Source organism: Lactuca sativa, chromosome 4, assembly GCF_002870075.4.
Source record: "Lactuca sativa cultivar Salinas chromosome 4, Lsat_Salinas_v11, whole genome shotgun sequence".
Classification (NCBI taxonomy): Eukaryota; Viridiplantae; Streptophyta; class Magnoliopsida; order Asterales; family Asteraceae; genus Lactuca; species Lactuca sativa.
The window spans coordinates 104598257-104621909 of NC_056626.2; the positions used below are offsets into that span (position 1 = coordinate 104598257).

General features: G+C 36.3%; 1 protein-coding gene across 1 annotated transcript; it reads right to left on the minus strand.

Moving 5' to 3' along the window:
• Positions 1–20625: 20625 nt before the first annotated feature.
• On the minus strand, positions 20626–23365 carry LOC111886167 (scarecrow-like protein 13). Its single transcript, XM_023882398.3, has 2 exons — positions 23211–23365; positions 20626–22490 (listed from the first exon to the last, which is right to left on the minus strand). Exon 2 carries the CDS (start codon positions 22376–22378, stop codon positions 20747–20749), a length of 1632 nt encoding a protein of 543 aa, XP_023738166.2. The 5' UTR covers positions 22379–22490; positions 23211–23365; the 3' UTR covers positions 20626–20746.
• Between the last annotated feature and the right edge of the window lie 288 nt (positions 23366–23653).

Genomic DNA, 23653 nt, shown 5'->3' on the forward strand with positions numbered 1-23653 from the left:
AAGCGTCGCCTTGTCCAACCTTGAACTTCGTCCTATTAAGCACCATAGAATAATGCTGAAGAAAAAACTCTAAATACATGGAAAACTAGACTTCTTAAAGTGACTGATAACGGATAAAGTGGGTCAATGACCCATCTCATTGAGCATATGAATAACTTGTTCAGTAGTTACATCATAAAACGTGCCTGTAGAAGGTAACTTCAAGATTTGGGCAAATTGCTTCTTAGTAAGTTTCTTTGTTTTATTGTACATCAATTGAAATGTAACAACCTTCGTGGTTTTGTTATAAGTGACAATAGAAGCAGCCAAAGACAGCCATTGCATCAGAATTGCAAATGAAGATGATAAAGCGTGATTAAGAACAGATTTTTTCAAAACCAAAACGATCAGTTGTAATTCTTCAGGATAAGCATCAAGCAAGGGATTAAGCCAAAGATTGGTGTGTTGAATCTTCATCATCGGTTGTGAGACCTCTTCGTCATTGGTTTTGAATTGATCAATGATGTTTTGTTCAACATCCATTTGAGTAAATTGAGAGAATTGTTGAGAGAAAAATTACGATAGGGTTCTTAAGAGAATTATAGGAGCATAAAATTGGAATTAGAATAAGCAATTTCCTTAAACAACTAGTGTGAAATTTGAATTCAAACCGTTGCCTAATTATATAAAACCATGTGGAATATTGGTTACTTAATCCTCACCATAAAAAATTGCCACATATAAAAGTGATGATCACTTTTTGCCTTGAGCCTCATGAAAATCTTGAACCATACGATCTAATAGATATTTAGCATCCTCCAATCAGAAATGAACCACCATGACTTTTGATACAACTATAGAACCATCCTTTGTTATGGAGGCTGGGCTCATTCACTTATGGGAAGGACAAGCGAAATCATTTTCCAGACTTCACAAAATCTAAGTTTCGAATTGGTAATACTCAAAACCTCAAAGCGTATGTGTGCGAAAGAAAAAGATAGAAGCAAAATAAATAAATGGCATTGTGATATCAAATAATCTTTGATATAAAAGTAGATAGATCCCGAGCAAAGATACGCTTCATTCGACATCAAGAGAGATTATGAACTGCTTGTGTGGTTTCCTGTGAATTACGATCGAAAAATCATTAAGGAGTATTGAAGGGACTCTTTTTCGTAAGGTTCATGGGTGATTTCATTTTCAAAAAAAAGTTACAACTTGAAATAAGTGTAAAGAGTTGTGCAAAAATACTTGGATGACCAGTGTAGTCAAGAATAAGCAAGCTTTAAAAATTTTAAAGTAACGAAAGTTAGAGAAAGATATTCAAACGAAAATACATAAAAATTTAAAAACTGGATCTATTGGGTGGAACAACTTGGGATGAGTAGATTTCATTAAGATCACACAATGAAAATGAAAATGAGATTTTGAACATCGAAAGTAGTACATTGAAACAAATGTTTCGTGATAATCTTGAACATAAAATGTTCACCGTCAATTCATTAAGTTGAGATTTGTTGGGTTTCACCTTCATCATGCAAAAATGATTTAGGATCATTAACACACAGACATAAAACATACCTATATCTTGGTTGGGTTCGACCATTGATGTCTTGGGCATGTGTCATTGTGTGTGATCGTGTTAGAAATTTTGGGTGAAAAAGATTGGATATCAAGACTCATTGTACCTCTGCGAAAAATTGACTTAGCATAAATCTCTTTACTCAACATGAGAAGAGAAAGGTAGCTCTTCGACTATTGTGAATACAGCCTATTGGGAAGAAACTTTGGTGTGAAAATTTTCATTATGGCTTCGAACACAGAGTCAATGAGGCTTGAGGACAACATGTTGCAACATGCTTCTAGGGACACCTAACTAGTATAAAATTTCCATATCATACCTGTTTCCTTTGAATTTGCTCAGTTAGCACGCAAAAGAACATGTTAAAATGAGCTCCAAAAAAAATAAGGAAAATATTTATGTGTTTTTCAATTTTCTGAAAATGAAAATTCAAACATAACGAAAATACTTTGTATTTTTGATTTTATAAATGCAAAAACAATAAAAATCTTTTTGGATTTTTGAATTTTATAAACGAAAGAACAAAAAAAATCTTTTTGGATTTTTGAATTTTATAAACGAAAATAAAAAAAATAAGAAAATCTTTTTAGATTTTTGAATTTTATAAACTTTAATAAAAAATAAAAAAATCTTTTTGGATTTTTGAATTTTATAAACGAAAAGACAAAAATAAGAAAAAAGATATTACAATCACTGATTATTTGTCAAAGATAACAAACACTTTGCACGCAAACCAATGTTTTTTTTCATCTCTAAAGAAATATCCCAATGATAAGTAGTCACCAAAGACATGTACTTTCTATCGAAAGACTAACTCCATACCCAAGACTGACACTGAATCATTTAGAGGAAAATCGAATGCGAAGGCATGCGAACGCTAAATGTGAACAATAACTTCTAAACCGTTATCAGACAATTAATGAAAGTTAGTAAGACACTCAAAAGATATATTAACTAGTCGAAAGTGAGATAACAATCGAAAGTAAGTCCAATATATTCACATTTTAAATCCAAGACAAATTATGTAGAATGTGGAACATAACAAGCTTCCATCATTCCAAATCCATTTAAGATTCTTAAAAATGCTTTTTCGTCTAACGATTTTATAAAAATATCAGCAATCTGATTAGTTGTTTTAACAAAATGGACTTCAATACTCCCATCTTCTACTTTGCCAGCTTTAGGCATAGAAATGTAATCATGTAATAACGAAGTTTCAACTTTGATTTCTCTTTTTCAACATTTTCTTAAGAAACGTCTACTTTCTTTACTTTTACTTCTTTCCATTTAAAAACTTTCAACACTAATTCTTGAGAAGTCATACTTCCATTCAGAGAATCGTTTAAGTAATTCACATAAGCCTCATGGACTTTTCCTTGAGAATACTTTTCTGATTGAAGTTTTCGAACCTTTCCTTCCAACCAAGGATTTAGATTTTTAGTGTCATTTCTGCCTTTGACAAAAGATACTTTTGATTTTTTATTTACATCAAGATTTGAAAAAAATGGACCAACAGGCTTAAAAGGCACATTCTTCTTTACAACATTTTCCATCTTTGTAAAATTCATTTGAGATTATGATTTTTGTGGTCATTGTTGAAAGCGGTTTTGGTATCGATATTGATAACCAAAATGTGAATCTTTTTGAAAAATCTTTCTATTTTGGGAAAAATTTCTTTGTCCATTATTTTGAAACTCCTTCATCTTATGAACATTTTTCTCAACAAAATTTTGACGAAAACTTTCTTGTTATTTTTGTTGAGTTTGAGTTGAACTTTTCATGTTCATTTTCTGATTCACTTTTTGAGCAACCTTTTCTTTTGTAGAACAACCATTTTTATTTTCAACATTCCTTTGACCATTACTTGAATTATATTGAGGAAATTTTTTGAAGTATGAATTTTTGATGTTTGTGAAAACTTCTTTTCGGAATTTTGTTTATTTTTGTATTTTAAATACTTTGCTTTCTGTTTTTCCTTTTGTTGCATCCAATAAGCCTTGTTTCGAGCTTTCTTTCCAGAAATTTCATTTCTCAATTCAGATTTCACACCCTTCTCCTTTTGATTTTGAAATTTCTCATTTTGATTTTTGAAAGGAACTTCTTGTGAAACTAGTTTTTCTTTCTTTTTGTAATCATGAACTTGTGTTTTTATTATTATAATCATTAGGAAAAACTTTCTCATTGTTTTCTTCAGTTTTAATTTCAACTTTTGATTTTCCTATTTTCACAACTCAAATTTTGTTGGCTTTCATCTCATTTTTTTTGAAAATAATTTTGGACTCTTCTGCCTTTGAAAAACATGTTATCTTTTGTTTAGCCTTTTTTCCTCCATATTCTGATTTGAATAAAAACCTTCTTTAGTCACCATTTGATTATCTTTTTTCAATAATTCGTTCATTTTTTTTTTATCAAAAGTGTCAACGTTTCCTTTCTTCACAAAGACTTGATTTGGAAGACCTTCGATACATAATGGACAAAGAACATAATTTGTTTCCAAATAATATTTTCCCTTTTCTTTCAAAATCTTTGAAAATTCCTCTATATCAATATACACCCAAGTTTCTACAACTCGAGGAATTTCCTTCTCATTCGAATCATCATCACTGTCACTTTCATTATGAGTAATATCCTCAACAACAACTTCCTCCTTTTGCGAGTCACAAGATTTGGTTATCAAAGATGACTCGTTTAATTTCGCATTAGAATCAGCATTATCTTTTTCTTTAACCAACAAAGTGACATTAATGACAGACAATTTCGAGCAAGCAACACATTCCTCTTCCTTAATTTCACTTATATTGTCATAATTATCTTCGATATCAGCAAAATTTTGTTGAGTACTTTGTGATGAATTCTCAATCTTGTTTAAAATCTCGATTTATTCACTTTTGATTAGAATTTTGTTCACTTTTGGTTAAAGTCTCCTTTCAATTTCACTTCCGTCTTCTTCTCATCTTATATCTTCTTTACTTTCGACATCACATTCTGACTTCCACCAGCATTCCACACCTTCCTCTTTTCAATATAGTTCTTAAAACCTCCATTAATTAGCTTCTTGAAAAACTTCTTTACTCTGTTATTAATGTAATAAGAACTTCTTCATCATCAAAATTTATCAAAATTCCTTCTTCATCTTCTTTTGCATAACCCTCATACTAATGTTCCTTCACATTTGCTTTCGACACCAATGCCATTAGACCACCATAGTTCAACTTTTTCTTCTCAACAATCTCCATTATCTCTGTTGCGCGTGTTTTGAGAATATAGCACGAATTTGATAGCAAAAAGCTACCAAAATTCTCCTGTGTCTTGATCATCAAACATATGTTTCTCCATTCCTTTCTAAGTCCATACACAAAAGTAAGATTGAATTCAAGAGAAGTATGTTTTTGTAACTTCCCATTTATACTACCAAAAATTTCATTTCTATTTAAAGTAAAAGTTACCAATTATAAAACCATTTTAAGAAAACCATCTATTCCTAATTACAATTATTGAAAATCAAAGTATTATAATGAACGTGAAATCCTCAATGTTGCTGATGAGTGTGTATAGTCCCGCCTTCGCTTTCCCATAGCCATTGCTGATACCTGAAATAATAAAAAAAATGGGTTAGAATATAGCTTAGTGCGTTTCATCCAAAATACCCAATACGATAAACGTATAAGCATGCATAACGGATCACAACCGCTCGGTTGGAATGCCCAGGCCCAATAAGTCCTCGAACTGGAATGCATACATGTAATGGGTCCAATACGCCATCGAGTTGGAATACCCAGGGTTTGTTGGCCTACCACCTCAACCCAACCGCTCTTCCCGAACCTCCATGCCTATGGCTTACAGTTAGCTCACATCGGGTCTCTGGGTCTACAACACAAAGCATGACCGCCGCAACCCACTACTACCATGTGTCGACATATAAACAATCAAGGATCGAGTAGGCACATAATACATGAAAACAACAAATCATACAACTCACTACCACTTACTAGTACTCATACCGCACATTGTCCCGATACCAGCTAACCTCCATGAAATGCATAACAATAAGTATCCAGATGTGAGATAGCACCCAAATAGATGATTATACTTTAGAGCCACAACCATACAAGGAATGGGCAAGAAAGCCAAGATCAAGAGTTCTCAGGCTATCCTACATGACTACATACAATCCTAGGGTACTCCACTAGATGACAACCAACAAGTATAGATAGACACACAGATGTAACAAATCACAACAATATAGAAACATCCTATATACCAAGATACAGATTTAACAGATCACTACAGCATAGCAAAACCCTGTCTACCAGGATACATATCTAACATATCACCACTGCATAACAACATCCTATATACCATGATATAGATCTAACATATCAGTACATCATAACAACATACTAAGTACCAAAAATCCAAGGAATACATGACCGTATATACTCAGAGGTGAGATACACACCCGAACAGGTGATCCTACTCTAAAGCCACAACCAAACAACGAAAAGCAAGAAAGCTTATATCAAGAGTCCTCAGTCTCTCCTACATGAATATATACAGTCCCTATGGAATCCTTCTACTAAAAGATAACTAAAACTAGTGGGACGTCATTAGCGCCTTCAACCCACGGGTACACTGAGGCAAAACTCACCTGAATCGAAGAACTCTGAAACACTAGGATACAATCCCTTTTCAGCACTACTTGCACCTACGAATCCGCTAATCACCAAAACCAAGTAAAATCTTAATAAACAACCAAAAACCCTCAAGTTTGACCCAAATTCAAACTTAGTCAAAAATTCAATGGTCTAGGCCACGTCATGGTCCTCCTTGGCCATTCATTTCAAATGGAGAAAAGAATGAGGTTGGAGAATTAATTTCGCATCCAATTTATCAAATCAAAGATTTGTTTGATCAATTGATTACAATGTATCAATAAACACAAAGAAATAAGAGAGAAGGTGAAGTTATAAAATGAATTTTTCTTGCTGAACGTAAACGTGGAAGCAATAAACTTGAATATTACGCAAATTGCCGTGAAGCTCAGGAACATGTTCTTGATGATGATCATCGTGTTCTTTATGTTCAAGAAAAAGGATTTCAAGTTGATTCTTATGATGAAAAAGTGTTTTGCTTGATTGGAGTTCATACCAATGATATTTTGTGTTCTTGTGATTCGTTTGAAAGAATGATTCCTTATCGGAAGCTGGTGATCCAAGAAAATCACAAGTATCAAACTCCAAAATATTTGATTCAAACTCATAAGTTGAAGTTATGGGAAGTGGGTTTGTTCATGAAATCAAGTCTTCAAGATGCAAAAAGATGAGAAAGAAAAAGAAGAAGAAGATTAAACAGAAGAACAAACGGGTTAATTCACAAAAATCGTCAAATGTTGTTGTGAATCCAAAATCCGTGAAGTAAATTTGGGTTCCAAAGCAACAATCTCCAAAGGTTGAATTGAATCTGAAGTCAAAACCCAAAAGTGTTGGTGGTTCTTTAGAAGAGCATGAAGAACACGAAGAACGAGTTGTACATCACGCATAGTGGGTGGTACAATATTTAAATTGGTGATTTTCTTGTTCTAACAAAAGAACCAAGATATTCAAATTTTGATTCGTTCATTGATAATGGTACTCGATTCGTTAAAAAAGTATCACAAATTCCCAAATGGATTCGAAAACGTCCATGATTTCGAGTCGTATATTGCATTTTTCATTTTTGATCGATTTTCCTTATTGGATCTAATCCGTTTAAACCCCATAGTTGCTCCAATTATTTTTGTTTAGATCAAAATTCCAAAAATCAAAATCATATTTCCAATTTTGTTTCTTCTTTTCGAAATTACTGTTCACCCAAAGTGTTCATCATACTTGATTCAGCCCAAAAATCATTTTGTGATCCATATTTCGAAGTTTACAGTTCATTACTGAAATTTTAGAGCTCAATCATTCCTCTTTTGATCTGATAAGTGTTGATTAAGCCCAAATGTTTGTGAATATTGTGTCATCAGCTGTCTGATTCGATGCTTCATCCTATGCTTATACGAGTTGTACATTTACATCGTCCATGCAACTCATCTGATGCGTGTTTGTTCTTGAGTTTTCAATATCGTTATCTCATTATTATTTTCTTTTCTTGTTAATCAGTTGAATGCGATTTGTATGTTGATCAAAATCGATTGGAATGTTTGTTTGATTTTGAATGCGAATCGTATTTGGATTGGAGAGTATTAGAGCACATTTGGTTTGATTTAACTTTTTGGAGTCAAAATCAGTGTTCTTGAGAACTTAGAACTGAAATTGATTTTGATTTCGAAACCAACATGAAGTTCGTGTTTGATAACGAATGGATATATGGTTATTTTGATTTCAAATGGTGTATGTGTGTTTGTTCGACTAGATTGTTCATATATTGGGAACACATTGGAAGTCGTTCATTCTCACCTGGGTCTCGATTGGGTTTTGCCAATGATAGAGTTGGATTCGTGATTCTCAAATAATTTTGTTACTTCTAAAAATCGATGTGTATGTCTTGAAAGATGACAAATGGGTTAAAGGTCAATTTAGGATCGAATACCTTTAGGTCGATAGTCAAAGGGATATCGATGGGATTACTAGGATCGAGATTTCGAATTGTAATTGAACGAGTTGGTCATAGGATTCGAAACTGACTGATGAAGGTAATTTTGATGTCAGATCGGGTTTCACTTTTGGCATATGAATTTTTTATTTGAAGATGATGTTGGAATCGTATGCTGGGTTTGCTTTGGAGTGAAAGAGCTGATGAATTGCAATTTTGATCTGAGTTGACTTGTGGAAGTCAAAATATGTTCTATTGATTTCAAATTTACAGGAAGGATTGGAATCGATGGAAACTTGGATCCATTGACGAACATATGGTCGATGTGAAGTCTAAGTAGAAATTGGAATCGATTATGCAAAGTCAAGGATTGAATGAAGGCGATTTTGATTTCATTATGCTTGTTATGTTCGCTATTGAGGATTGATTTGGTATTGATAACGAATGGATTGATTGTTTGAAAAAGGCGAACATTGAGTTTTGGAGTATGATTGATAACGAAAGGGAGGATGGAAATCGATGTTCGATGGAATCGTTGGTGTCGAAAAGCGAAGGTTGAAGAGTTGATATTGATTGTTGAATCGATTGGTGAATGAATTGATATTGATTTCGAAGGTTTTGGTGACAAAAGGCGAAGGATTATAATCATAATAAAGAAGATTTTGATGTCGATGATTTTGGCAAGACCTGTAGTAGCGAAGTGTCGATTAAGCAATTGAGTGGTCCAGAAGTTATTCAGAGATTCGATATGCTTCGTTTTTGATAGTTCTTTGATTAAGAAAAAACTTCATTATCAATGGGTTTATCAATGGTGCTATGGATTTCGTTACGTAGTTCACAACTTGGGAAGAAGGAAGAAACACAAAAGTTTCAAAATTTGTTCCAGAAGTTTCGAAGACATGGCAGTTTAAACCCATTTCAAAATTAGGACTAATTTTCGACATTTTAGGAGAAAAGCAAGTATTTTCATTTCAATCCCCTGCACTTTTGTCGAACTTTGCAGTTTATACCCATATTCGACATTGGGGTATAATTTCGACATTTTGAAGCATTGTGAAGAACTTTCGAAAAGAGTCCCTGCAATTTCGAAAAGTTGGCAGAAAATACCCAACTTCGAAATTGGGCTAACAAATTTGAGAAATTGAAGAAGTTACAAGTTTGGTCCCTGCAGTTGGTGCGAACTTACACTTTATGTCCAGTTTCACAAATGGGGAGTGTTTCGCATCTTAAGCTGCATTTGGCGCAACGGGTCCCTGCAAAATTCTATTATTGATAGTTTTTACCCAGATTTTGGAAAATCTTGCAACTCTCACCCAAAAGTCAAAAAATTTCACAAATTGGAAATTTTTTCGAGGCTTTTTTTCGTGATTTTTTTCCGTGCAAGATTTTCAAGGTTTCATTTTGGCATACATCAAGAGGGAGTATTGTGAAGTTCATTCATCAGGCGCTTCTCACCCTTAATGGGTTTTATAATCATTTTTTGATTATAAAAAGGGGGAGAATGATGGGTATTTGAAGCGGGTTTTTGGGTATTCATTTGCACATTTGAAGACCGGTGTTAATTCGAGGGGGGAGTTTGGTCTTGATCGCGTGAGCTCGTTGGATAATGAAGTCGGGCATCCAATCCTAACTTTGAGGGGGAAAATGTTAGGGTGCAAAGTCATGCTTGGATGTATTTGTGCTTTACCCACTTGTATTGTGTAATGAGTTGTCTTTCCTATAAATAGGAAGTGAGCGACACTCATTTATATAAATGAACCATTGGACTGTCAGACTAGAGAGAGAATTTGTACAAGACCCATTTGTATATTCTTTCTAGATCTAACATGAGCTTAAACAGATTTATTTACTCTTTGTGTTCTTGAGTTTGTATGATGATTCACTAGATCTTTCTCATTCCGTGCATGCCATCATAATCAACACCACTACATGGCCTACCCCGATCCACTAACCAACAACAACGCTCGAGCTCAACAAGACTTAACTTATCCTACCAAGTCTTCAGGTCGTGACGCAGACCTCTAAGCCCTAATCAAACAAAAACAGACAAGGAAGCTCTCATTACATCCCTCAACCTGGGCCCCTAACATCCTAGAGTTTAAAACATAAGCATGACCTATATATTATATTACAACTAAAACTGATCCTTCAATGCTTGGGCTCAACAAGACTTAACTGATCCTACCAAATCTTCAGGTCGTGACTCAGACCTCCAAGCCCCAATCAAACAAGAACATAAGCAAAATCCCTCATCACATCTCTCAACCTAGGCCCCTAACATCCTAGAGTCTAAAACACAAGCATGCCCTACATATGATATTAAAACTAAAACTAATTAATACAACCCGAGGGGAAAATCCAACAGTTTACGATGATCTTGACACAAAACTGGAAGATCCAGCAGTTGCGCGAAAGTCATGAACTTGGAGAAATCTTACTGAGAACCGAACCTTGGGACAAGGTCTTCTTGCTATGAGGTTACACTCTCCCCTACTTGAGATATGCTAGATTCTGAAAACTTCACAATCCTACGATACTCAGACTAACTTGACCTTCACTACTTGATCCCAACCACTGATGTCTTGATACATAAGAGAATCTAAAACCTCACAACATTCATAAATGTCTAACGTACATGCATTTCGAGGACAATGATAATTAATCCATTCACAATAGAAACCAGATTAAAAAAAGTTAAAACAAGATAATTTCATTCAACTGATCATCCAAGATTACAACTGAACTTGAAACACAAATAGGAATAACATATGAATACCAATACTGTAGTAATTGCTAAATAAAAGAACTGCTAACTCAAATCTCAGTCTCCGGGACTCCAGTCGGCCCATGACGACCGTCGAATAATTGCCAAATTAGGGGTGTAGGATCCAACACCTCACCAAAAATGAGAAAAGGACAATGAGCTCTGATGTGGCCTTTTTGGCCGCAATGGAAACAAATTCGCACACTGTAATCTCTACCTAAATGGCTCTCCTTTCCACATCTGTGACATACAAAGGTTCTGCACCTCCACTTAACTAATCTTGAGCTCCAAGCGATGGAATTAAACTGCTTCGTTGCAGGATGGGACTAAACTGTAACCTGACACTGCTCCCTCGTTTGAGTCTCTTTCTTAATCTTTCGCCTCCTCGAAGCATCCAGAAGCTCAACGAGGGTACTGCATCTCTGGGTAGACACAAACTGCCGAATATCCATCTTAAGCAGGCTCAAGTACCAAGTCATCAGAGTCTAATCTGAAGCAGTGAACTCATGACAGAACAAATCCCTCTCAGTAAACATCTTGGTGATATCTGTCATCGACTCAGACATCTGTCGCAGATCCAGGTACTCATGAGTTAGACACTCACGCTCCACAAGAGGAATATACTCCGCTCAGACCATGCCCATAAACTTTTCCCAAGTCACTGCGGCTCGCTCGGCCTGCAAAAATCCCTGGATCACAAAATCACACCAATCCTTCACACCACAGCGAAGAAGATTCAACACAAACTTCACCTTCAGCAAAGAAGATCCTCGAAACGATGATCGGGCCCCTGTCGCCTCTGAAATTTGGAGGCTTCGTGTAACTGAACTCTCGATACATCATATCCCCGATTCCTTGGGATCCACCAAAATAAACGGCTATTGTGGCTGCTGCAGTAGCTACTTGCGGGATGGTGGCATAGCAGCGGTCAAACTCATCGATCAACTTGGTCTTGACTGACCCAAACAGCTTCAGAATCGCCTCTACCACCTTGGCAACAATGATCTTACGAATCTCCTCCTCACTTATACCTGCTCTCCTAGTGCCACCAACACCTGATCCTGAACCTCCAAAAGTCGCCAGAATGAAAATATATCGTAGAAATATTAGACATCAAAACACTGCTCAGCATATCGGGACACCCTCCTATTAGTTCCTTAGTAGCCCCTAGATTCCTCCTGAATCCTCTACGAATTTTGTGCTTTTAGTAGTACGGACCCATAGTACCTTCCATACCTATCTGTATTTGATTCAGAATTCATCCCAAGGTCCTAAGGCACTACACTACACCATTCCTAGGTGTGCTAACAACTACTTCTCCTACGAACCCAACTAACTTCCTAGGATTATCCTTGCTCCTGCACCACTGGCTGATTTTGATCATGCTTGTTGTATACAATACGGGGTCAAATAGACTGTCAAATAATCAACTCTGCCCTAAGTCCACAACCAAACAAGGAGCAGGAAGTAAGGCTAAGTTGATCATTTTAAGGCTATTTAATCTCGAACGTATACAAGTAATCAACATACATGCATCAATCACCCAATCAAGTAACATAAGAAATTCCATATATCATAAAGCATCACCGAAATCAAGCACTTCTATCCAAAGGTCCCTATAAGAACCCTAGATTATCCACTAGCATGCTTTTCTAACGATTCACATATCAGCAACATCAAAACACAGTAGATATAAACAACCAAGGATCAAGTTATCACATAATACAAGCAAAATACAATCAAACAAGTGACAATCGCGTTCTAGTCCTCATACCGCACACTATCCCACTACCAGCTAACCTCCATGAAATACATAACCATAAGTAACCAGATGTGAGATAGCCACACGAATAGATGATTCTACTCTAGAGCCACAACCAAACAAAGAACAGACAAGAAAGCCTATATCAAGAGTTTTCAAGCTATCCTATATAACCACATACAGCCTTAGGGTACTCTACTAGATGATAGCCAGCAAGTACAGATAGACACGCAGATTTAATAGATCACTACAACATATAAACATCCTATATACCAGGATACAGATCTAACAGATCACTACATCATATAAAAATCCTATATACTTGGATACTTATCTAACAGATCACTACAACATAACAACATTCTATATACCAGGATACATATCACTACAACATAGCAGCATCCTAAGTACCAACAATCCAAGGAATACATAACTGTATATACTCGTAGGTGAGATAACACCCGGATACGTGATCCTACTCTAGAGCCACAACCAAAAGGAACATGTAAGAAAGCCTAGATCAAGAGTCCTCAGTCTATCCTACATGACTATATAAAGTCCTTATGTCATCCTTCTACTAAAAGATAACTGAACTAGTGGGTCGGCATTGGTTCCTTCAACCCAAGGGTACAATGAGGCAAAAGTTACATGAATCAAAGAACTGTGAAACATTGCGATTCGATCTCTTTTCAGCACCGCTTGCACCTACGCATCCGCTAATCACCAAAACGAAATAAAATCTTAATCAATAGCCTAAAACCCTCAAGTTTGGCCCAAAGTCAAACTTAGTAAAAAAGACAACGGTCAACGTCACGTCGTGGTCCTCCTTGGCCACATCGTAGCAAATGCCAAAACAAGGCAGTCTCGATTTTTGACTTCGCCACGCTGTGGCCACTAGAAAATCACCAATTTCTTAATAAGAGCTTAATCCTTTTAAACGTAAGCTCACACTTCTAGATCTACTTCTTCGCACTGACTTAATGGATAAAGTTTCTAACTTTATCCATTAGGACCTCACCATAGGACAAGATCATAAACCTTAAGTCCATTAAGTCCTAAATGTGACCAAAACTAAAATATGAGGCTAAGAACACTCAAGCTAAGATCTTTTTCTCACTATCTTAGAAGTTCATGACCAAATGAGCACCACATCAAACTATGGAGTTCCTCAAACTCCAAGAGCACTCAAGAAAGGGACCGAATCATCGAAAATTGGGCTCAAGCATCAAACAAGAAACACAAAGGTCAAGATATTAACTTTATACCTTCAATAACTCAGAAATACGAAGAAGATCTTGAATCCATGCTTGCTCCTTGCTTCCTTGCACCAAAATAAACCACGTTCTTCTTCTTCAAGTTTTACTAAATGAAGCAAACAATCTCAAGATATATCCACCAATCTCATTTCTATGGAAGAGTGGAAAGGGTTGTGAAATGAAGGGATGGAGGCTAAATAACATGACCTAAAATGGAGGTTAAGATGCTTAAATATGGATGAAACCCTAAAAATACATGGGTTGGGTCCTGAACAGGCGGTACGCCATGGCCATCCATTGCCATGATATGGTGGCTCTCGAAAACACGTGTTCGATAAGTATCATGTCGCATCGTAGGCATCCAAGCCCCACATCGTGACTAAGGGTCTACTCCAAAAATCCTTATTTGATTCGTTAAGTCTTGGCCCACCTTCTTTGGAAAAAAAGATGTTACCGTTTTACCCCATATCGATTGCACCTGAAGATCAGATTATTCATCCTGTCATAATAGGCTTCAATATTTTCGTTTTCTTTCTACTTGAAATCAACAAGTTCAGAAATGCATTTTATCACTTAACTCTTCCTTGTTCTTTCATTACCCTGATACTTCTCTTTTAGAGTATCCCATATTTTCTTAGTTGTGCATCTAATAACGTAGGTGTAGACGACAGGAGGGGGAGCACCTCTCAATTCAAGAAGAGCATTCTTATCACATGCCTTCCTGGTGTTTGCTCGTGTAACCATATCTACATCTGTTCGAGCAGTACCAACATTCTCAACCAAATATTCATGATGATTTCCGTATTTGACAGACTTCCACAGATTTTCAGCAATTTCATTAAGATAATCTTCCACCCGGTCGGCCCACTAATCATAATACTTAGGAATCAACATCAAAATCTTCGTTGTAGATCCAAGAAGATTTGTATAGTTCATCATCGTGTTCACATTGAGATTAGCCATTTGATTTGATTTGATGAAAAGAGAAATCACTAGAAGAGAATTGAGATTATTATCAGATCGATTGATAGAACCAATAGCAAAATCAATTAATCACTTATTGATTAAGTGAAGAATTATGTTTTCAACTTGCTAAACAATGAACCAGAATGAGCGATTCACAAAGATGAAAAATGCTACGAAGATTATTCGATCAATGAAGTGAATCCTGCTCTGATACCAATTGAATAGTGTTAGAAATAATGTTTGAATCAATCAAATATATGAAAGCGATAAATAACGTCGAGTTCTAAATATGATATGTTTAGCTCTGATTAAGTCTGGAAATAGTACAAAAGTTTAAAGTACAAAAAGTAATCAGAGAGTGTTACTACTCTAGACCTAAGCACTTACAATATTTATAGGGTACATCAAACATACAAAAAATACAATGACTTGACCATACATATCGAAACCTATAGTTGCCTTGTAAATAGCTTAGATAACGAAAGTACTAAATTTTCGTTATTTACAGACACAAAACCGAAAGATATATCTTTTAAATCTCACTACAACTTTCGACTCTACAATTTTGGATGAAATACAAGTTCAAGCTTGTTGATTGTTGAAGCTAAAGCTTGTGGACCCAGAGCCTACATTGCTTTTCTTAGCTTTAGAAGGTATAAAGCTTAAATCTTGATGATGCATTTGTTAAATCTAGCAAGTTTTGGGTTTTATGAGCTTTGTGATCCCATAATCTTGGTTTTCTCATTCTTATTTTTGTTATTTTCCAAATGGCGCCCTCTCGTGGTGCCACGTCATTAGTACGCACTTTGCGCACGTGAATTTCTTGATTTTCAAAATGATGTAACTTCCTCATACGAGCTCCGTTTTTGATGTTCTTTATATCCTCCAAAATCCCTCGACGAGATCTACACCTTTTATTTAGACTACGTCAGCTAATTTTAATTGAATTTATTTTTAAAGCTATATTTTTAACAGGCTTAGACTGTTAAAGTCCGTTAAAACTTCATAACTTTCTCATTTGATATCCATTCTTGACTCTCTTTATATCAACAGAACCATATAGGCGAAACCCTCAACTCTCTTTTAGATTGTTTTTCCTAACAATCAACCGATCTCTACTTCAGTTTTTGAGTCGTATACTGTTGCGCTGAAACTTCGAAAAAATCATAACTTCCTCTTACGAAGTCAAATTTTGACCTTCTTTATATGCATGATCTCGGCTTAATGACTACTACGACTTTCGTTTAGGTCACTTAGGATAAAAAGTAATCTATCAAAAATTCACTTTTTACGATACGCAAATTCGTGTCTGTTTAATCGCAAAACTTCGAAGAAACATAACTTCTTCATACGAAGTTGGATTTTAGCATTTTGTATATGTACGGAACCCTTATCACATAATATATAGCTTTGGTTAAGGTTATTTATCTTAAATAATCTTTTATCAAAAAGTCATTTTTAACGTTAAATATGTCTTAATTGACTACCCCGAATATGTAGGTATTACACCCTTGGGGACCTTCCTAAAATCAGCCTCCACCCTCTTCAGCCTCCAACTTAAAACCCTTGCCCCCTAAAGAAAATCTTGAGCCTTTTTATGTGTGTTTGGGTGCATTTTGGATGAAAGAGAAGTTCAAGCTTGTTGATTGTTGAAGCTCAAGCTTGTGGATCCAGAGCCTACATTGCTTTTCTCAACTCCAGAAGGTATAAAGCTTGAATTTTGATGATGTATTTGTTAGATATAGCTAGTTTTGCGTTTTATGATATTATTGGTCCCATAATCTTGTTATCCATGAGCATGGCTAATTCTAATCCAATTGAGTTGTGCTTTCAAACATTTTTGAGTGTTTTGAGTCATAAAAATGTGATCTTGGTCCCTTTCTTCGCTCCATTCAAGAGTTATGATGTTTAAGTGGAATATTAAGTTAGGGTTTTAGCTTTTGGACCATTTCTAGCCAAGGAAAGTCATAAAGGTGAAAACTTTATGACTTAGAATGATATTTTGGATCAAGACCTGAGTTTGGATGTAAGGTCATTAAGGAATAAGCACTTTTTAAAGAGAAAAGGATCCATATGGCATATGGTGGGTGTACCAAGAGGTACGATGGGTGTACTGGGCTGAGGCCCCGAGGATTGGAAGCATCGCGACTACGCCCAACGTAGTGACTAAGTATGTGAGGCATACTTAGTCTACTTTGACCTTCTTTGACTTTTTGATTTTCTGACTTTGACCTTTGACTAGGGCTTTAACAAAGTTTAAATTAGGGGCATTTTGGGTATTTTTAGTGGTAGATTGAGTTTAGGTCACTGTTTATTATATAGGTGACCAGTAGAGGCAGCAGGTGGATTAATGACTTGTTCAACTATATTTTCATATTGTGAGGTGATTTTTCCTCACTGTGGTTGATGGAACCAATGTTGGCCCACTAGATTGTGTATCATGGTATATTGAATTGATGATATGCCGGTTATGTATTGTACTGATAGATCTGTATGATTACCTGTATTTACTGAGTATGCATTAGATTGGTAGATCGGTATGATTACTTGTACTTGCTGGTTATTAATTGTTATTGTATATGTCGACATGTTATGGTTTGTTGGGGTTGAGGCGATCATGCTTTTTGGTGAAGGCCAAGATACCTGGGGCAGTCCAAATATACTAAAGGCCCGAGAGACGGCCCAGTCATGCCAAAGGCCCGGAGAGCGGTCCAGATAGGCTATAGGCCCTGTGTGGCGGTCCAGTCAGGCTGAAGGTTCATATTATGCATGTTGTTATCTGTTTAATTATATGTGGTACTTTTGGGGAACTCACTTAGCATTGGGTTACAGTTTAAGTGTTATGTTTCAGGTACTTCATATGATCGGGTTAATGCAGATGCTTAATCGTACACATCCTTTAGGTTTTATGAGATTTGATTTTGGGATACTCTGATCTGTGAGTTTGGCCTTGGAAACTATTTTTTGTAAACATTTATGGTTTTTGGTTTGGTTTTGAAAAATGAAAAATTTTATCATGATTTTTGGGATGTTACATATGAGTTCTCTCTCTCTCTCTCTCTCTCTCTCTCTCTCTCTCTCTCTCTCTCTTTCTCTCTCATGAAAGACTTATCTTCGAGCTACAAAGACCAATTATCAAAAGGTCTATAGAACAAGTATCCAAACGACTTTTATGGATAACCAATGTAAATACACCTCTCGGCTCTGGGTTCCAATTTATCTTGCTCTCGCGCCTAACGAGAGCCTCACAACCCCGAACCTTGATATATATGAGTGAGGGTGGTTTCGCTGTCCACATTTTATGAGGAATTTTGGCAACCTTCTTGGTAGGAAAAAGATTGAGGATATGGGTAGTTGTCTCTAAGGCATACCCCCAGAATAATATATGGAGTGAAGCACGACTCGTCATGGAACGAACCATGTCAAGCAAGGTTCGATTTTGCCTCTCAAATACACCATTAAGTTGTGGTGTCCTAAGAGGGGTCAGTTGTGGCGATTAACATCCCTTGTGGCAAACCTAAAAATACCACATACATCAGTATGGACAAGGTCTAACATTCCTTCACCTCTTTCACAAGTTCAAATGAAATGTGACTTAGTCATATTGTCTAATAGACAAGACTTGCATTCATCATCCGAATTTAGGTCAAATGATTCCAACACTCCATACTTTTGGAGTTAGGTGTTGCATTTCTTGTTAATACGCCCAAGACGACAATGCCATAAGCATGCCTTCTCTAAACCACTAGAAGAATCAATATTAAATACATTATTGCCAAGTTCATTCACACATACACAACCATTTCATATACGTCATTACAAGGATAAGATCTGAAAATAAAACACCACTTTTATAAACTAAAATCACACCATCATTATTGTCAAATATATAATGATAACCTTGTCTAAATAAAGCATGAAAATAAATTATGTTTCTTGTCATTTCCGACAAATAACAACAATTGTCTAAATTAACCCTAACACTATCATCATACATAAGCTCAAAAGTCCCAATCCCAATAACAGTCAATGTATGTCTGTTCCTCATGATCAGGTTCGACTTCCCATGCTCGACCTCTTCATTTTCCCTTAGTCCCTGCATATCAGAACAAAGATGGAAACCATATCCTGTATCAAGGATCCAAGAATTTGAAATGTGAGTGCAAAGCCAAACACTTTGCTCTTTTCTTATCTTACTTCTTGTAGGTACTTGGGGCAGCTTCTTTTCCAATGTCCCTTGTAGACATAATGAAACCAAACAACCTCTTTCGGATCACTGACATGAGGAGTATCAAAGTTGACATTTCCCTTTGACCCACCACTGGACTCTCCAATGTGGGTTTTCCCTTTCCACTTGGTTTGGGAATAAGCCTTCCTTTTCTTTCCCTTTCTTTGTTGAATAACCATGACCAGGGCACTTGCAGAACTATTCGAATGACACTTCTTCAATCCAGCTTCAGCAGTTTGCAATGGACTATGGAGTTAAAGACCATACCAATGAGTGACTCCTTGTCGATATTTACATTGAGGTTCTCAAGTCTCTATATTTCTCTGCTTCTTTTGCACATGATCACGCACAAATTCCCCTTTTTCAGTTTTAACGCCATAAGGGACTTGATGACTTCGTAACACTTTTTTCTCGCTTTCTTATGGAACATTTGAGAAAGAGCCAAGTTCATTTCGTAAGGCCAATAGTCCTCATAGGTATTCCCCGAATTACATAAACAAATGAAACCCCAAAAACAAGAAGACGGAAATCTTTCGTCTCTTCAAAGATATTCCCCGATTTACATGACCAAAGTGTTGGTGGTCGGGGACTCAATATAAAACAATAACAAAACTAAAAATAAAAAACATCAACCAAAAGAAAAGTTAACTGTTATTTTTTATGGTGTTAATGGACAAAATATGCAAAGAAAATCGAACCTAAGGAGAACTTTGGAACTGTTTTGAAAGTTGGACCAAATTTGAGTAAACCTTAAAAACCAAGTTTGATTTATTGTAGATCTTGCAAAATATGTTAGAGCTCGAGAATTTGATTTGTCGATACATTTACTCATTGGTCATTTATGTGGTAATTTACAAGTTTGATTTATTTGTCTATTAATTCCATTTAACAAAAAACTTATCAAATTAACATTCTGCGGGTTTGTACTTTGTAATCAACGCCTGAAAGTTTAATTTTTGCTGAAATTTTGTTGCTGTTTTGGTGGAATTTCGCTGCTGTTTTTGGACCATTATTGCTGATGTTTTGGGCCGATTTCGGTTCTTACTATAGTTTTGGACCATCTATATTTGTTTTTGTTTGAATTTTAACTATTATATAAAAGTAAATAATCATAAATTTATACTCGATAAACTTTTGTTTTTAAAGTAGGAAACCGATAAAAAAAAAACAGAAGATTGTTGTCGCTGACTTCTAGCAACGCTGCTTCCACTTTTGGCGACAACATACAGAGCCATCGTAAATGTGGCAGCGTCAAAAAGTTCTTTAAACTCTTCAAAGAACTTAACTCTCTTTTGACCTTTTCTCTAGATTAGTAGAACTATTCTAGTATTAACAACCAAATGTTTTTAATATCAGAATAAATCGTTAAAAATACACTAGGAAAGCTTCAAAGGCATTGGATGTTGCGCGATCATAACTACTAACTCGTAGATAAAATACATCATATAAATCAAATAAATACACAACGGTATGTTAAAGTATCACCAACAAGCAAAATCATAAGACATTACATGCAAAAATAAACTCTCAAATATCTTTTAATACAAAACCAGTGTGTAATAATACATGTTGTTATTATTATTATTATTATACATCTTCAATCCTACACAAAATTAACCCTAATCATTACTAATCACCTCCAAGCCGAACAAGTTACCATCGGCCGATTCTTCCACCCAAGAACAAGCGCACCATCTCTCTCACCAAGCCTATACCCCTCACTATACTCGCTCAAAACCCCTTGAACCGCTTGAACCACCGCATGGCTAATCGGGCTAGCCGTGAACCCAGCCGCCTGAAACCGAAACCGCCACTTAGCCAACGGCTCATGTCTTTCCACACGGTCCGTATCCTCACACGCCACTATATTCACCATATCACGAGCCACACAATTCTCTTCCGCACTAATCCTCCGCCTGTCGCCCCGTGGTAACTCAATGTTCTTCGGAAGCTTCGCATCAATCGACTCAAACATAGCCGTGTAATACTCAAGAGCCTCTTCAAACCGTTTTGAAAACGAGGAAGTATTCGTGTTCGATTCTTGTTCAAGAAGTGTAACAACTTTTGGAGACAAACTTTTAACCAACCGTATCAACCGGTCACGGTGGTTAACCGTGCTAACCGACTCATCCGGCATATGGTGCAACATGTATGGAAAGTTAACCGCTAGGGCTTCACCCTGGTAAACCCTAAGGTTTACCCAGTTGACCTCACTTCCTGATATTGCGGCCGCATGGAACTCGAACGGAACCCCGTTCGCCTCTGCGACCTGTGCGAGCCGTTGGCCGACCTTCTCGAGCCCACCGGCTCGTGCATAAGACGAGTCACCGTCGTCAACGCCGGTGACTCGTAGGCTCGGCGGACCGCCAGGCCGCCGAGCCAGGTCTTCAATGAGTTGGACCCATTGACTGCCTTGTGCGATTAAGAAGTCGATGACATGGACGTGGTTTTCGTATTGGAATGCTTCTTTGATGACAACGTTTGCTGACGTGTATGCGAATTTGTAATATGGGCAAATTTGGTAGAGGGTTGACATGTAAGACATGAGATCTTTTGGGCTTGGTTCGTAGCATTTTAGTTTTTTGTAAATTGCGGATCCCGAGGAGAGTTTTCGGGCACGAAGGCCTTCGAGCATGTAGGCGCCTAATCGTTGAATCGGGTCACCGGTTACTGAAACTTTGGTTTGAATATGTTCCATGAGAGTTTCGGTGATTTCTTTAGCTCCACCATCATCCATCGATTGAGCACATAAGATGAGGGCTTGTTTCAAATCAAGATTTGAAATTCCAATTTGGAGCAATTTATTGTTCTTATTGACGTTTTGAAAGGAGCTTGTGATTGACCCATCTTCAAAATCGGATTCTCCAAGTAGTTCCATTGCCACATCTCTTATAAATTGCTCATTGCTAATGGGTGACCCGTATGTGTTTTCCGGTGATGAGTTGTGGAGATTTGATACGCATGATTGGGAAGAGCCTTGTGGGGAAAATGGGCTCCGGGTGTTTGATGAGACGCTGGTGAATGGTGAATTGTAGATTTCTAGTGCTGGAGATGATTCCAAGGTGAAGAATTGGTCGTTGAAGGCGTTGCCGGAAACAATGGAGGTTTCTTGGTGGCGGCTGGTGACAGTGTCACCAGGGTAGCCATTGTTGTTCAAGATTTGGAAACGGGAACCGGTTAAACGGAAGGGTTCGATCTGGTCTGATTGGTGATACAACTGGTGAATGGCAGCTCCTGAGCTTCGAGGATTCTGGGATGTTTGCATTTAATGTAAGAAAATCGGCGAATCAAGTGACAAAATTTTAACTTTTGGTATAATTAGATCGCGTGCATGGTATCTGATTCGATAAGATTGGCTTCAATGATAGCAGTTTTTCCTGAATTCAAAAAGTTTCGAGAAATGAGAAGCTTGCAGATGACGAAAGATAATTAATAAATCTCGAATCTATGGAAGAGTAATGATACAGGCATCTAGAAGCATCATGGTATCAGAAATAGTGAAATACTGCTATAAAAAGGACCAAATATTATCTAAATTAAAACCCTTGTGGTAATTTTGATATGGATGAAAATTGTTGAAATGGATTATAGTACCATGATCCTAAAGAACCCTAATTTGAATGGGGATAATTACAACTAAAAAAAATTGCATTGTTTCCTATTGATAAAATCGCCCACGAAAACGCGTATTTAGAGAAACGTAAAGCCAAATTAACTTTATTAAATCAAAGAAGGAAAACAAAATCCTAATGATCAAATTAGAAGAAAGAGAAGAAGTAATTCATGTTCTTCAAAACAAATCCTGTTGTGCCAATATATAAGAATTAAGAAGCCTAATTATGATAACAGAAAGAAATTATCAATACAAGATTTGAAATTAAGGCATATAATTCTAAATTAAGATGATTTAACAAAACCCCATCTACCCAAATTCATGAATCATCAAACTAGTCAAACAAATTATACCCCGAAGCTTGTTAAATCAATCAGAAATCCATCAAAGACTAAAGAAATCATGCATAAATATGAAGAACAAAATCGGGGAAAATGATTGGAACATTGAATTGATAGTATAAAGTTTTTTCAACAAAACATACCTTTAGATGTTCAGATTGTTCAAAGATTTGATTATTTTTCAGAGAGAGAGAGAGAGGAAACGAGAGAGTCTGACTCTTGTTGAATGTTGAATGGTGGAGTATTTCTAGATGATGATGACGAATTTAGTACATAAATATGCTGTAAGGGATGAGAGAGAACTTTTTATCTGACGAAAATACCCCTGCACATTTCTAATATTACCAAAAATATTTGGTCATGGTCACTCCGAACTGTGGAAGTGACTTTGGATGGGTTTACATTTCTTTTTAAGGTGAATATGATTGGAGAAGACTTGCCATTTCAAGTACCCTATCATGGAGTCATGACCACTTTCTATATATTATGAAACCTGATTTATGAGTCATGTCTGGTTTTTGGATGTTATGTTTTTATTATGGATTATGTAATTTTCTTGTAAAAAAATGATTATAACGTGTTCAAA

Bases quoted from the DNA above. Each gene is read 5' to 3' on its own strand.
- LOC111886167 (XM_023882398.3), bottom strand. From the start codon at position 22,378: ATGCAAACATCCCAGAATCCTCGAAGCTCAGGAGCTGCCATTCACCAG.